We start from the raw sequence: 14712 nt of genomic DNA on the forward strand, positions 1-14712 counted from the left end.
GACTTTAAGTGAGGTGTTACTGTATGCTGTACATGAAAGTTTAAAAAAAGAAAAAAAAAAAAGCTGCATATGCAGTGGATGTAATCTCCCTGTTTTAGGCCCAGATTCAGGAAAGCCTCTTTATTCAGGACAGTGGAGACTGAATTGAATCCAGTGGAGCTTAAGTGCATACCTAAGTGCTGTCCTGATTTGGTGCCTTAATGAGTGCTCCCTTACATTTCTTTCTGATAATAATAAAATCAATAAATCCTTGTGAACAAATCTCCGCTGTTGCCCAGTTCATTTATCCACCCATCAAACTTCCTTGAATAGTTGAAGACGAGGTTTGTGTTTCTTCATTCCTCATAAGAAGGAATTGATGGTAGAGGCAGTTACTGCCTATTATGCCTCCCCAGCGGGTAAGAGGAACAACTCGCATATGAGTCATATTCTAAGGTTGAGGTGTTTCAGCTTAATCATGGGCACAAACCATGTATTGAAGAATGTGTATCTGGTATAAATGCTACCTTCTGTAAACGATTGCAGGTAATTCTTTTTTTTTTCTTTCTTTGTATGTATGGCAAAATGCACTAGTATGTAAGAGCAAAAGAGAGTGCTTAGAATGAACTGGGAGAAATAAAAATAGCTACCAACACTTCATCAGGTTGGAGTACTTCTCCATACACTGTTAAAGTGGGCTGTTGGTTTTAGTATATGCTTGGCATTAATGTTAAGCTATTTCCTCTTACATAGACGTTGTTTTTTGTTTTAGCCTGCATTGAATTATTCTAGTATTTTTCATTTGTTTTTTGTTTGACTATTCAGGCACTTTAAAAGTGACATTTTAACTGCTGGCGTGTGACATTATTGGAAGTTTCTCACAGAGCTAATTCCAAACAAAATAATCCTTTGTGGTTTTGGTTGTAGCTACTCTGTGTGTCTAAGGTTATTGCTATAGCAACAACTTCCAGGTTAACATTTACTGCTCAGAAAAATTCCTAAGGCTATTTGTAAGTGGTTTATGTCAAGTTATGGTATGAACAAAGATGCAGGACAATGGGCCTGTGCATACCGCTATTGCAATCAATAGTTTTCCCAGTGACTTTTTAACCAGAGCAAGATCAGGCAGTTTGGGACTGATCCAGCTGCACTGAGCCTTTCCATATTGGATTTTTTTAAGCTTGTTTATAAGTGGTTTCACTTCACTTTCTTTTGAGGAGAGAGATTAAAAGATATGAGTCTCCTTATTTTGGGATACACAAATGACTTTTTCCTCTTATTTCAATAGAATGCTTTCAAGAAAGTGAACATCTCAAGGAAAGCCTGAAGTGTTGCCTGCTACATCTCTTTGGAGCCATTGTGGCTGGTGGACAGGTGAGGAGAATATTGAAAAATATTATAAAGTAATCTCAGCTATTACAATGTGTAGGGTTCATCTTCTGTTCCTCATGTAAATTTTATGGTTTATGGAATATCGGGTATCTATCAAAAGACAAGTGTGTATTGCAGAACAGACTGTATCAACAATTGACTGTGGATTAGTTGGTTGTGTGTGTTACCGGGATTGGGACTCCATTGTGCTTAGTGCTATCTAAGACTATTAAGAGACAGTTCCTGCCCCAAAGAGTAGTCAGGAATTGTAATAACTGTGTATGCACGTGTGTATATGTGTTCTCCTTCCATTGACATAGATATCACGGAGGTGAATTAACCACACCAGCGGGAGAAACTCTCCTGTTGGCGTGGTAGCATCTTCACTGAAGCGCTACAGCTGCACCGGTGCAGTGGTGCTGACACATCATTTTAAGTGTAGACCTGCCCTAAAACTGTATATGTTCTTCTCTGCTGGCACAATGAGCATAGCGTACTAAATTAAAGGAGTGTTTGTGTCTGCTCGGTGCCAAGAAATTTAGAAAGGAGTACAAGAATAGACTGGAATTGCAGTGTACTTACACGAAATCATTTGGTCTGGCATTGCTGAGGAAGGAATTTGAAGTATACCTGTGCAGCATAAGTGGCACAGAATATATGGGTGGGGAAGGGAAAGGGAAATGAGATCAGATGAAGAGTGGGATTAATCACTGATTTGAATTTGATTTGAACATCAGTCTCCTGTTCAGAATTTCTCAGATATAGCTTAGAAAAAATGGTGCTGTCTGAGCACGTGATACTATAATGTGTCATGCCCATTCTGTCAAGTCATGTGATATGTCAGTGTTCAAAAGCAGCCTGTTAGCCAGGACTTGGCATGAGTGAGCACCGTTTTAATCTTTTTTTTAATAACTGATAGGAGGGAAGTATGGGAATTTCTTTTTTTTTCTGTGCAAGTCTAGTCCAGTACAATCTGACTGCAAATTGTAAGAAGACACATGTCGAGGCAGAATAAGGCACTTCGATGCTTACCCAGTTTATCTTGTAAAAGGTTAACAGAGAGCACTGTGTCTTTAGAATAGTAATCCAACCTCAAAAAAAGAAAATCAATTCTCCATGAGCAAAGAGAATTTACATGGCCCTCAGTGACCACTGTAATACAGTATGTACTCCAATCACAGATAAAGATTGTTCTGGGTAATACAGGAAGGCTAGTGTTCTTAAAATGTTTATCATTAGTTAATTCTATTTTAGGTTGAAATTCTGAACTAACTGAGAAATTTGGGGATATGTGAAAACAGGGGTCTGTATGAAAGTTCGAACTTAAACTCTAAATTCTGCTAAGGCAAAAGATGTATTACGCAATAGAATATGTATATTATCAGTATCACTTTGAATAATTCAAATGCACACGAAAATTAAAAGCCTGCAACCAAAATAAGTATCCCTTTCATGTTGAAGTCAATGTATATTAGACATATAGCTAAAGAATATTAATTTAAAAACAGGAATTAAAAAAAACAACAAAAATCTTAATCCCCCCTCACACCAAACCCTGCTATTGCAACTTTAAGGTTACAGACTTAAACACAAAAAAGTTAAGATATGCAAAAACTGAGGTTTAGAGATTGCGTACATTTATGTATAAAATGAGTGGGTTAATATTACTAGAAAAATATTTTTTGCATTTATTTCAGAATATTTTTATAAAAATATGTAACCCTAACGTGTCATTAACAGGCTTTTTTTCGTCTTTACATACATTATGTATTCACGATATATAGTGCCAAATTCTGCTTTTCCCCTGTAAATATACCCTTTGAAGCCATTAGGCCTAATTGAGTGGAATGCACAGGATTTGGCCCAAAATCTATATTGATCAACACAACCATAGTTGACTGAGGAGATAAATTAACAATGCTCTTATTAGTACTATATTTATTAGAGTTCATATATCTTGCATGATTCAAATTGAAACTTGTTGATTTTAAGTATTTGGAAGAGGCTTGATACCCTCAGATTAAAGTACAGTTGTTTTTATTGTGCATTTCAGAGAAATGCTCTTCAAGCCATATCTCCTGCCACCATGGAAGTCTTGATGCGTGTTTTGGCAGACTGTGACACCTGGGATGATAGGGATCCTGAGGAAGTGAGCAGGAAAGCAGAGCTGACTCTTAAGTGCCTGACAGAAGTAGTGCATATCCTTCTCACCAGTAGTTCAGACCAGCGGCAAGTGGAGACCAGTACCATACTGGAGAACTACTTCAAGTTGCTTAATTCAGACCATTCAGCGTTGCCTAACTCCAGGAGATCTAGGCAGTGGGAGAATAGGTTCATTGCACTACAGATCCAAATGCTGAGTGAGTAATACATCCAGACAATTCCTCTAAATCTGTTTTGTTAAAATTTTCATAATTTTTTTAATGAAGTGATTTAAGCAAGTATAATCATTCAAGTGTGTTTTCACTGTTATTTAGGTAAGAAATAGAATATTTTCTTCTTGTTGGAATTCATTCAAATATGTGCCAATTTGCTTTTAATTAAAAAAATATTAATCACATGTACTGGTTACTTTTTGGCTTAAGGATGTCAGCCTACAAACAGTTTAGGGGCAATGAAAAAAGATTAGAAGATCTAGTACCTGTTATGGACTTCCATTTAAAGGTTATCATTTGGCAACAGCTTCCACACAACAGTATCTGAGAGATTGCAGCTAACCCCTATACGATAAAAAGGGAATACCTGGAATATTTGAGCTATTCCAATGTGGTAGATATTTGGAATTTTTAGTTGTGTAATTGGAATTATTGCATAGAACCATAGAAATGTAGGACTGGAAGGGACCTTGATAGGTGTCAAAGTCAGACTCAGGACTCACAATTTGTCAGACCACTGTGTTTATTAGCAAAAGCGCTCTGCTAATACACCCAGATGATGTGAGTGCCATGCAAGGCCCAAACTACCTTATTTATACAGATAAAAAGGGCGTGAATCTAACAAGATGACAAAGGGAGCAGAACTGATAAGTTTACCTGGGGCTAGACACACACATCTTATTTCCTTATTAACTCTTACCGATCTCCTGTTAGTGTCCCACCATCAGCTTAAGTGGACCCATTGTTCAATACCTTAATGTTTCTCTTCCTGTCAACTTTATCTCAACATTCCTTATTCCTGCTTAAAGGAACATACAGCATTTCTTTAATCCATTCTACTTTTACAATATAATTCATTCTACTTTCACATAGGTTATCTAGTCCAATCCCTTGCACTGAGGCAGGACTAAGTTTTATCTAGACCATCCCTGACAAGTTCTTGTCTAACTTGTTTTTAAAAACCTCCAGTTATGGAGATTCCACAGCCTCCCTAGGTTACAGACCTTAGATGAGACAATAGCCTTAAACCATAGGATATAATTCATTGGTTAACATTCATTTATTATTTGTATTTTTTAAAGTTGATGTAGAGAATGGGGAGATGTAAATAAGGCATTTCTTGCCCACCAATACTTTCATTTTCTCAACATTTTGATATCCGTATGGATGATACTGACTGTTGGCAAACAAAGTAAGACTGCTTCAGAATGTTGAGGAATAACTGGTTGATGAGGAAGCAAATATTTATACATGTTTTAAATAAGAAGGCATGCTTCTTATATACGTGAAAATGACAGTGATTTTAAACAGAGCCTCAGAACAATTGACTATATTCCGTAGCTGAAGTTTCCTCCAGATACAGTAGATTACATGTTGGTTTCTGCTGCTTCAGAATGTTTTGCTCAAGGCCTAGTATTTTATGCTGGAATTCACTTCAGTGTTTATCAAAGCATTCATAATTTTTTAACCATGGTTCTCAGTGCATAAAATTTTTCCATGGAGCCTTCTATGTAGTGTTTCTAAATTTGTCGTCAGTATAATGTTAAAAAAAAATGCTTAAGGATTAGTGTAACTATTTATTTTTGTGATTTTTATTTTTATTTTGATAGACACCATCACAGCCATGTTAGACTGCACTGATAGGCCTGTTCTGCAGGCCATTTTCCTTAATAGTAACTGCTTTGAGCATCTCATCCGACTGCTGCAGAACTGCAAGGTACATTCCATTATTATTAACTTCTTATTTCTGATCTCAACAAAATGTTGGGCTTCTTGTAAGAGTTCAGTTGTGTAAATCATCTTTGTATCTTGGCTCTAAATTAAATATAATCCTTTTGAGTATCAAGTATTGGACTTGTACCACTGACCTGGTGAATGTTTCAGAAGCTATAAATATGTGTAATTTATGAAGTAGAAGTACATCTTGTCTTCCAAATCTATTAACCATGCTTGTATTGATAAGACATTGAGTAGTGAATGCTCACAATTTCTCTGAGAAATGCTTGTATATACTCTAATCTGTCTCTAAATTTTGTTTAGCTTGGTGTCAGAATCAATCTTTCCTACTATGAGAAGTCACTTATAACTGTTAGCAGATGGTGGATTGATTTCTAATGTCAGGGATGCATTTCTCCATTTCATAGAATCATAGAAGATTAGGGTTGGAAGAGACCTCAGGAGGTCATCTAGTCCAACCCCCTGCTCAAAGCAGGACCAATCCCCAACTAAATCATCCTAGCCAGGGCTTAGTCAAGCCGGGCCATAAAAACCTCCAAGGATGGAGATTCCACGACCTCCCTAGATAACCCATTCCAGTGCTTCACCATCCTCCTAGTGAAATAGTTTCCTAATATCCAACCTATACCTCCCCCACTGCAACTTGAGACCATCGCTCCTTGTTTTCTCATCAGCTGCCACTGAGAACAGCCTAGCTCCATCCTCTCTGGAACCCCCCTTCAGGTAGTTGAAGGCTGCTATCAAATCACCCCCACTCTTCTCTTCTGCAGACTAAATAAGCCTACTTCCCTCAGCCTCTCCTCATAAGTCATGTGCCCTAGCCCCCTAATCATTTTTGTTGCCCTCCACTGGAGACTCTCCAATTTGTCCACATCCTTTCTGTAGTGGGGGGCCCAAAACTGGACTCAATACTCCAGGTGTGGCCTCACCAGTGCCAAATAGAGGGGAATAATCACTTCCCCCAATCTGCTGGCAATGCTCCTACTAATGCAGCCCAATATGCCTTTAGCGTTCTTGGCAACAAGGGCACACTGTTGACTCATATCCAGCTTCTCGTCCACTGTAATCCCCAGGTCCTTTTCTGCAGAACTGCTGCTTAGCCAGTCGGTCCCCAGCCTGTAGCAGTGCGTGCGATTCTTCCATCTTAAGTGCAGGACTCTTCACTTGTCCTTGTTGAACCTCATCAGATTTCTTTTGGCCCAATCCTCCAATTTGTCTAGGTCACTCTGGACCCTATCCCTACCCTCCAGCATATCTTCCTCTCCCCCACAGCTTAGTGTCGTCCGTGAACTTGCTGAGGGTGCAATCCATCCCATCATCCAGATCATTATTGAAGATGTTGAACAAAACCGCCCCCAGGACCGACCTGTGGGGCACTCCGCTTGATACCGGCTGCCAACTAGACATGAAGCCATTGATAACTAACCGTTGTGCCCAACGATCTAGCCAGTTTTCTTTAAAAAAAAAAAAAAAAAAAAAAAAAAATCACTGGTGTTCAGTTGCAAGGGTTTCAGAATACTTGGTCTGAATTCCTGCATAGCTGAGATTAGGAATGAGCTTAATTTGTTACGAAATGCTCTTCTTGGATGCCTATTCTTTTTAGAAGGGACATAGTATTCATATTTCCTACTTTCTCTGATTCCATATTAATCCCAGATGACCAGCGCCTTTCACTGAAGTTGTTATGCTTTTATAAGATGAAATTTTTTCCAAATAAAAAACTACATAAATATGAATACTGCGTAACCTGGAGTTTCATATTTCATTTCTGTTTTGTTTTCATAATGCAAGCTGTTGACGTGGCTGTATTGAACACTTCCAGATAATTTAATGCTAGCTACAATGTGTGAATTATTGTACAATATTCCATGTAGTTAGAAAATATTTGAATGCAACAGTACTTTAAAACGCCCACATGTAAATTTTGATCTAGTCTTTCTTACATTGATTTAAGTCAGGGACAAAATTGGGAACCATATTGAGTGTGTTGTATAGTGTTTGTGCTTTTAAGTTCTTTTAAAAGTACATTATTTGGCCTTACCAAGGTTTTTTTGCCCTTCCTTTTGGGAATCTGTACCTGTTTCTGTACTGATCTTACACTTTTTGCAATGCTGCTATAAAAGAGAGATTTATGTTTTTCTAGCCTGATTCTTACATTATCATACGATGTTATTATTTAACTGGTTCATGGGCACTCTAGGCCTGCTCCTACTCCCACTGATGTCAATGGCAAAACTCTCATTGACTTCAAGGCCAGCAGTATTATGGCCTGTGTTTTAACCATTCTTCTCTTCTTGAATTTCACTCTACCCTTTTGTCATCAGAACTCTTCACCGAGTCAGACTTCTGTATTGTATATTGGCTTGTATATTACTACTATTATTACACAGAGGGGTTCTTTGGTGTTGTAAAATTTGTGCAAGTGTTTTGCTTTTTTACACTCTAAATGACCCCAAGGACAAGGTCATGTGTTTTCCACATATAGTACAACGCTCTACAAAGATGAAGTCAGTTGTGAGGCTAGTACACTTCTTTTGTCAAATGCCTCCACTAACCAGGTAGAATCTTGCTAAAAATATTTTTTCCTCATTCTTGAAAATCTGCCACACTTCTAGGTTTGCTAGTGACACCCCCAATGTATAACACCACAGATAACAGAAGAGTCAGCGGTTGTTCTTGACACAATAGAATGTGTTGTGTGTCTATGAACCTGGAGACTAGGAGACTTGCAGAGAGGGGAGGGAGTAAAAAAAGAAATCAAAACTGATTTCTGTTGTGAATACTCCCAGGAGCCACATAATAGAGGCATATTTCTGATCTTACCTCAAAATTGTCTTCAGCTTTGCAGATCGTCTTCAGAGAAGATAGATGAACTTCAGCTAAAGAATTCAAAGCTAATGGAAGAGAGATGTCTTCTCTTTACTCTTCTTTGGGGCTGGGGACCCAAAACATACGGTTTTTTGAAAGCTGTTCAGCCAGTTCAGATGTTGATCTGAAGCCCAGTTTATCTGATCTGAAGCCCAGTTTATTCAGGGCTGTCCCCTGGAATGTTGAGGTAATTGAGGTTTCACTTTATAGCTGTTGAAAGGGGTTTTATTGGTACACTAAGAACATCTGACATTGCTTCTTCATGTATCTTGAACGTTTTATATTGATGGGAAACTTTCCTTAAATATAGATCAAATTTGAAGAATAGCAGTGGTTACTATGCCCAGCCTTATGTGGGCTAAAGAAAACATTATTCTTCTATGAATAGTTTTCTGGATACAAGAATTCAAAACCAGAGATAGCCATCTACTTGGGCCTTTTAATAAATACATGGTTTTAAAATCTCTAGTTGCTTATTTTTCTCTTCTATATGTCTGTTATGGGAAATGAGTTAGAATGAGTTTGTTTTTTCTATGTCTGTTCTTGCCTCCTGTTCATAATTATATCTTCAGTTGCTAATGCTGTAATTCTCTCCCCATATTATAGCTATTTTGCAGTGTTAACAAAAGTATAACAGCTTTGGTCATGACAGATGCCTTTCAAACTAAGCAATGTTTCTAACTTTGTCAGGTTTTTAATACTTTTGTAATGCAGAGTAGTATCTTTGATTGTTGTCCTGTGTTTGCCTTTGATTATTGACAATCTTCAGTGAGTACGAAAGAAGTGGTTTTAAAAAATAGATTTTGCATACCATTTCATTTTTCTGATGGATATTTTCTCTGAAAAGTGACAAGCTGTCACTCTCCTCTGTTTTCAAAAGTCTTTTTTTTAATTACTTGGTCTGGAAAACTATGTATTTCTAAGCGCCTCTTGACTCACAATCTAAAAGCAGAAGAGGGCAAAGCTTCAGAATAGATCCAGCTTTGGGTGACTGAGTTCAAGTTCTTGCCAAGCTGCCAACTCATCAGGATGACTGAAAATTTCCCCCAGTCCTTCCAGTCTTGAAGATTGTGTCCCTCACAAAGCTGCTGCCATCACTGTCTCTGGAGTCTGAAGTGTTGTACAGCAGGCTTCTCTAGATTGTTGGTGTCACTTCAGCCCTCCTACAAGATGAAACATAAGTAGAGAAACTAGGAGGCTGTGCTTCCCTCTTCCCTTCGCGTTTCTAATGTCTTACAGTTGTCCTCCCTCCTTTTTTAATGTGAATGTTGAGAGCCTCCAGTCCTGCACTTAGTTACCATGCATCTAAGAACACTAAGGGTACGTCTATACTTACCTCTGGGTTCGGCGGTAAGCAATCGATCTTCTGGGATCGATTTGTCTTGTCTAGACGCGATAAATCGATCCCGGAAGTGCTCGCCGTCGACACCGGTACTCCTGCTCCGCAAGAGGAGTATGCGGAGTCGACGGGGGAGCCTGCCTGCCGCGTGTGGACCCGCGGTAAGTACCTTGTAGTTCGAACTAAGATACTTCGACTTCAGCTACGTTATTCACGTAGCTGAAGTTGCGTATCTTAGTTCGAACTGGGTGGTTAGTGTGGACCAGCCCTAAGCTAGTAACAAAAATAACTTGTAATTAGTACTGTTTCCATGTCTCAGCAATTACATCTTTTGGTTTATTTCTGGAAAACAGAATAAGCTAATGAATGTTTAACAATAGTTTGATGTAATATTGGAAGAATTAACAAAAGACTGATATTTGTTAAGAATTGTGTAACTCACCAGTGTGAGATCATGTATGCTGTATGTGAAACATAAATTCATCCCAGGCTTCACGATATTAGCTGCAGGTAATGTTTAATGCACCTCTTTCCATTATTCTTGTCTCTGTTTCTAACAGCTGTTTTTAAATGCTAACAATAAGGTGGCAGACAAGAGTGAAAAAGACCTTGCCAACAAATTACTGACAGAAATGAATGAGGACCAGGTACCTGCACAATTTTGCTTCATTTGAAGCCAAGACAGAGTAGCAGTCAGTGGGAAAAGTGATTCCTGTACTTTACCTTATCCATCCTCCTGAAACTGCTGCAGCTGGATGAATTCAGACTGCTGCACAGACCTATGCATGTTGTCTTTGGAAAGTAATCTTTTATGATAAGCAAATTACACCCATGACTTCACATGTATGGAGATGCTTCAAGTTGTAGGTATTTTAAAAATATTAAGTACAAATTTTGCTCCTTTTAATCTGAGGAGGGTGAAGTACAGGAATAGAATCCCAGTATCAATGCTATCAACCTGGTGGTGATTTCGTTTTTTCTTTTTTGCTTCTGTCTCAGCACGGTGGTCTATTGGGTTCTGGGGCTTTGTTTGTGAATCTGTATGGTTGTAGTTGATGTCCTGATTCTTTGCTTGTCATCAAGAACAGATGTTCACAATACAATGGACAGGCTGAATGTGGGAGGTGAGAAGAGTCTGTTGTCTTGAATTTCCATTAGCATCATGGAAAACATCAAATGCAAATTCTTATTGTATCACTCCTTATAGGAGTATGGAGATTGTTACTGATTTGTTCTCATTTAAATAGATAATGCAGTGCTGAGCACATGAAAGTATGTAGTCTAGAAATCTTGATTCTGTTTAAAATAGCCAATCCTGTTGGTAACTCAGTGTGAGGATCTGCATGTAAACATTTATTCACTAACTTCTCATTGTCCAATATGCAATATATTAGTTCAGAGACTGTCACATGGAGTCTGTTCATTTGCATAGTTCCACTGGTCAAGTTTACAAAGGGACCTGCTGATATATGGCACATAATTTTCTGTTCATAAATTATCATGAAAAATATCAGTATTCAGAGGAATTAACTAATAGAAAACATAAAAGGAAAAGAATTATTTGAGACTCATTTGGTTTGAAAGTAGAGTGTCATCCTCTAGGATGGATGTAAGAGGCAATGAAGTTATTGGACTGTGCTGGTATAACTAATCACTTCTAATGTGTGTGTGTATTGCTTTGGTGTGTGCAGGAGCCTGCACTGAGATTAAAATGATGTTCATCTCCATTTGTTAAAGAACTGATTGTCAGAAAGCTATATACTCTGCAGTGCACACATACACTACAAGGGGTTGGTTACTTTCTTTTCCTCCCTCCCTCTTGAGATTGTCCATTAACAGCATGAGGAAAATTTGTACATTTGTCCATCAGAACCTTTTATTGTAATGTGTGTGAACGCTTCTTTCCTCCTCTTGAACTACATGGCTAGTTTTCTGTCATTGTGTCCTTTCTTGTAGGTTGTGGTGTCATGAAATCCATGTTGGTGGGGAGATGATTGTAAAGCATGTTAATGAACTTTGATTTTCATCCTGGCAGAAGTGCACAGAGTATCCTTCAGAGCAGAATACTATTTAATATGTTTGTAAGTAACACCTGTCTCTGCTGCTTTCAGGTGTTTCAGGGACAACTAGACTGCTTGGCAGTATCCACCATTCAAGCCCTTACAGCAGTGTTGCACAAATCTCCAGCTGCGAAGGTAAGCATACATATGCATAGGTCTGTTTATGGCAGCCATCTTTCTCATTTCTTGTTCAACATTTTAATGTAAAACCTTGAAGAATTGTTTATTATTATAAATTATTATTATTATTGATAGCAGGTCCCAACCAGATCAAGAAACCCTTTGTGCTTTTCTTCCTCATGCTCCTCTTATGGACTACATCATCATTTGGGCTGGACATTAATTTAATTTTATGTAAAGTTGGAACATGATTTCTGGGATTAGAGCTAATTTGATTGGTTAATAAAAAACAGAAACTTTAAAAACTGAGTGTAAAGTAATATTCTCTGACAACTTTTCCTGCAATGAAAATTGCGCTAAGTCCCATGAATGTTTGAAGGGGCACCTACATACTCCGCATTTTAAGTGAATTTTTCAACAGTGACTTTTTTGCCTCTCGCTACTTTATTCCAGAAGCACTTCACATAAAATCCTGTTTCTTCCAACAAATTCACTCATATTTAAAAATGTGTTTTCCACATCGTACAGATAACAATTGAAAATACCCATGCAAAGAGAAGGGAATTCACTTAATAGGATGTAACTGCTGTTCATTAACTAATAAGTAGATGTATATAACTGTGTAGATTTTACTGCTTGAGAGTTGTTTTCCATAAATTCAGTGCAAGGTAACCAGTTTTCAGAATACTTTCCCATATTTAATAAAGTTTCTATCTAAAATATTTCTCAAATATTATTAAATCAAGACATTTTTCTAGGAGAATGATTATAATGATTAAAAATGATTATATACTACTTCAGCTTCTGCACCTACTTGTGTTCGTTTTCATCTTATTCTATAGGTTCAACTAAATAATAAAACAATTGGTATTTTGTAATAAACTAAAAAGACTAACATTTTGAAATATATTAAAACAATTGTACTGGAGATTTTGTTTATGGTTTATAACAAGTAAAATAAAGCTCTTCTCTGTGCCTGTGTACTTCTGTTGTAATTTGCCAGCTAGAATTAAAACATTTATTAAGCTACAGAATATATTTTTGCATGACATAATATTATATGCAGTAGTGTCATGAATCTATAACTATAAGGCTAACCAAAACTCGTTGAAGTCAATCAAAAGACTATCCTTAACTTCTTTAGTCTTTAGATAAGGTTTGTAGTATGTTCTCATAAAGGGTAACATAACAATAAAGCTAGTTTTGTGTTAGTGAGACCCTATTAATGCAGGTAAGTAATTAGCCACTAGAGTTAGTTGTGTCTGTCTCTTTTATTATCCCCAACAGAAGTTGGTCCAATAATTACCTCCTCAACCTGTTCTCTCTAATATGCTGGACTGACACAGCTACACTGGCACTGCATACTTTTCTTAATGTTACTATTTTTTTTCCTCTTCAGGAGGTCTTTAAAGAGAGGATTGGTTATGCACATATCTATGAAGTACTAAAATCTCTGGGTCAGCCCTCGCGAGAGTTGCTAGAAGAACTTATGAATATGGTGAGACATGTGCTTGCTTTGAACATTATCTAAAATGGCTGAACTTCTGGACAGCTTTTCTGCCCCTAGTTTGTTGTAGTAGGCCAGTGTTCATCTTTGTGTTCTATGCTCTTTTTTTCCAGGCTGCTGAAGGTGATCACGTGTCTGTTGGAATTTTGGGCATTAGTAACGTCCAGCCCTTATTGCTGCTTATCCAGTGGCTTCCAGAGCTAGAGTCACATGACCTTCAGATCTTCATCTCAAATTGGTTGAAGCGAATCTGCTGTATTAACAGGCAGAGTCGTGCCACGTGTGTCAATGCAAACATGGTCATCCGCATCATTGAGACATTAAACTTCCACTCTTCACTCCATCGCACTTGTGCTGAGAACCTGATTGGCCTCCAGGGTTCTTTGGGAAGTCAATCAATGAGCTCTGAAGAACTGCATCGACTAATACGACTCTTGAGGACTAATGAACCAAAGCAGTCTCACCCTTACGTCATCCCTGTGATGCGTGCAATTCTGGCAATGGCTCGGAAGCAAGGCCTGGACAGTGCCATGCAATATTTCAACTTGTCCCCCAGCATGGCAGGAATTGCTGTGCCACCTATTCACAAATGGCCAGGCTCTGCATTTTCCTTCAATGCTTGGCTATGCCTAGACCAGGACCAAGTTACACCTGACATCACCAGCAAGGGAGGAGGCAAGAGGAAGCAACTATACAGGTATGCTTGCTGTGATTACTTTGTGTGGAAGAACATCTCTTGGTAATCTGCATCCCATGGCATATGTGGTAGCGATGCTTATATTTATATAGCACATTTCATACCAAAATACTTGATAAATTGACTATCGGTTGAGTTTGTAAACAGGAATAGCTTCATCCACCACTGAAGACATGACTATACTACAGGAATAGCCATGCAAATGCATGGTTAAGGGTTTCTGTATTGGAACAATTATACTGCTAGTGTGTATAGGAAGGTGCAATTCTATAACTATATTAAGATTAAATTATTTGGGTAATGCATATTAACATATGTTTTCTCATCCATGATGGCGTTAAAAAAAGAAAAAAGGACCCCCTAATTGTGACAGATAACTATGCATTAGTATAGTTCTTGTCGTGTATAGGGGCCATAAAATATAACTGCCTCTGATTTTAACACAGGTGTTCAATAGCAAACAAGTGCAAAAATTCAGGATAATACCTGAAAAATATCCTTTTCTAACTGGAACTGCAGGGGGAAATTTCTGAGTTTGGAATTTGGCCAAGACACCACTTTAACCCTTTTCTCATATAAGCAATGCCATAGATTGACTCATTTTGAGATATAAACGACCACTTCTGATTATGACCTGAACTACAGGCCCTCCAGCAGCA

General features: G+C 38.0%; 1 protein-coding gene across 1 annotated transcript in view; it reads left to right on the forward strand.

The window, feature by feature from the left end:
• Nucleotides 1–14712, forward strand: part of NBEAL1 (neurobeachin like 1) — a 149422-nt gene that overhangs the window by 50984 nt on the left and 83726 nt on the right. The window contains exons 8-14 of the mRNA XM_065413192.1: nt 1268–1353; nt 3404–3710; nt 5336–5442; nt 10230–10316; nt 11781–11864; nt 13249–13347; nt 13470–14053. Of these exons, the coding sequence (XP_065269264.1) occupies nt 1268–1353; nt 3404–3710; nt 5336–5442; nt 10230–10316; nt 11781–11864; nt 13249–13347; nt 13470–14053 (1354 nt within the window). The remainder of the gene's footprint in view (nt 1–1267; nt 1354–3403; nt 3711–5335; nt 5443–10229; nt 10317–11780; nt 11865–13248; nt 13348–13469; nt 14054–14712) is intronic.

This window comes from Emys orbicularis, chromosome 11 (assembly GCF_028017835.1).
Source record: "Emys orbicularis isolate rEmyOrb1 chromosome 11, rEmyOrb1.hap1, whole genome shotgun sequence".
NCBI classification, from domain to species: Eukaryota; Metazoa; Chordata; order Testudines; family Emydidae; genus Emys; species Emys orbicularis.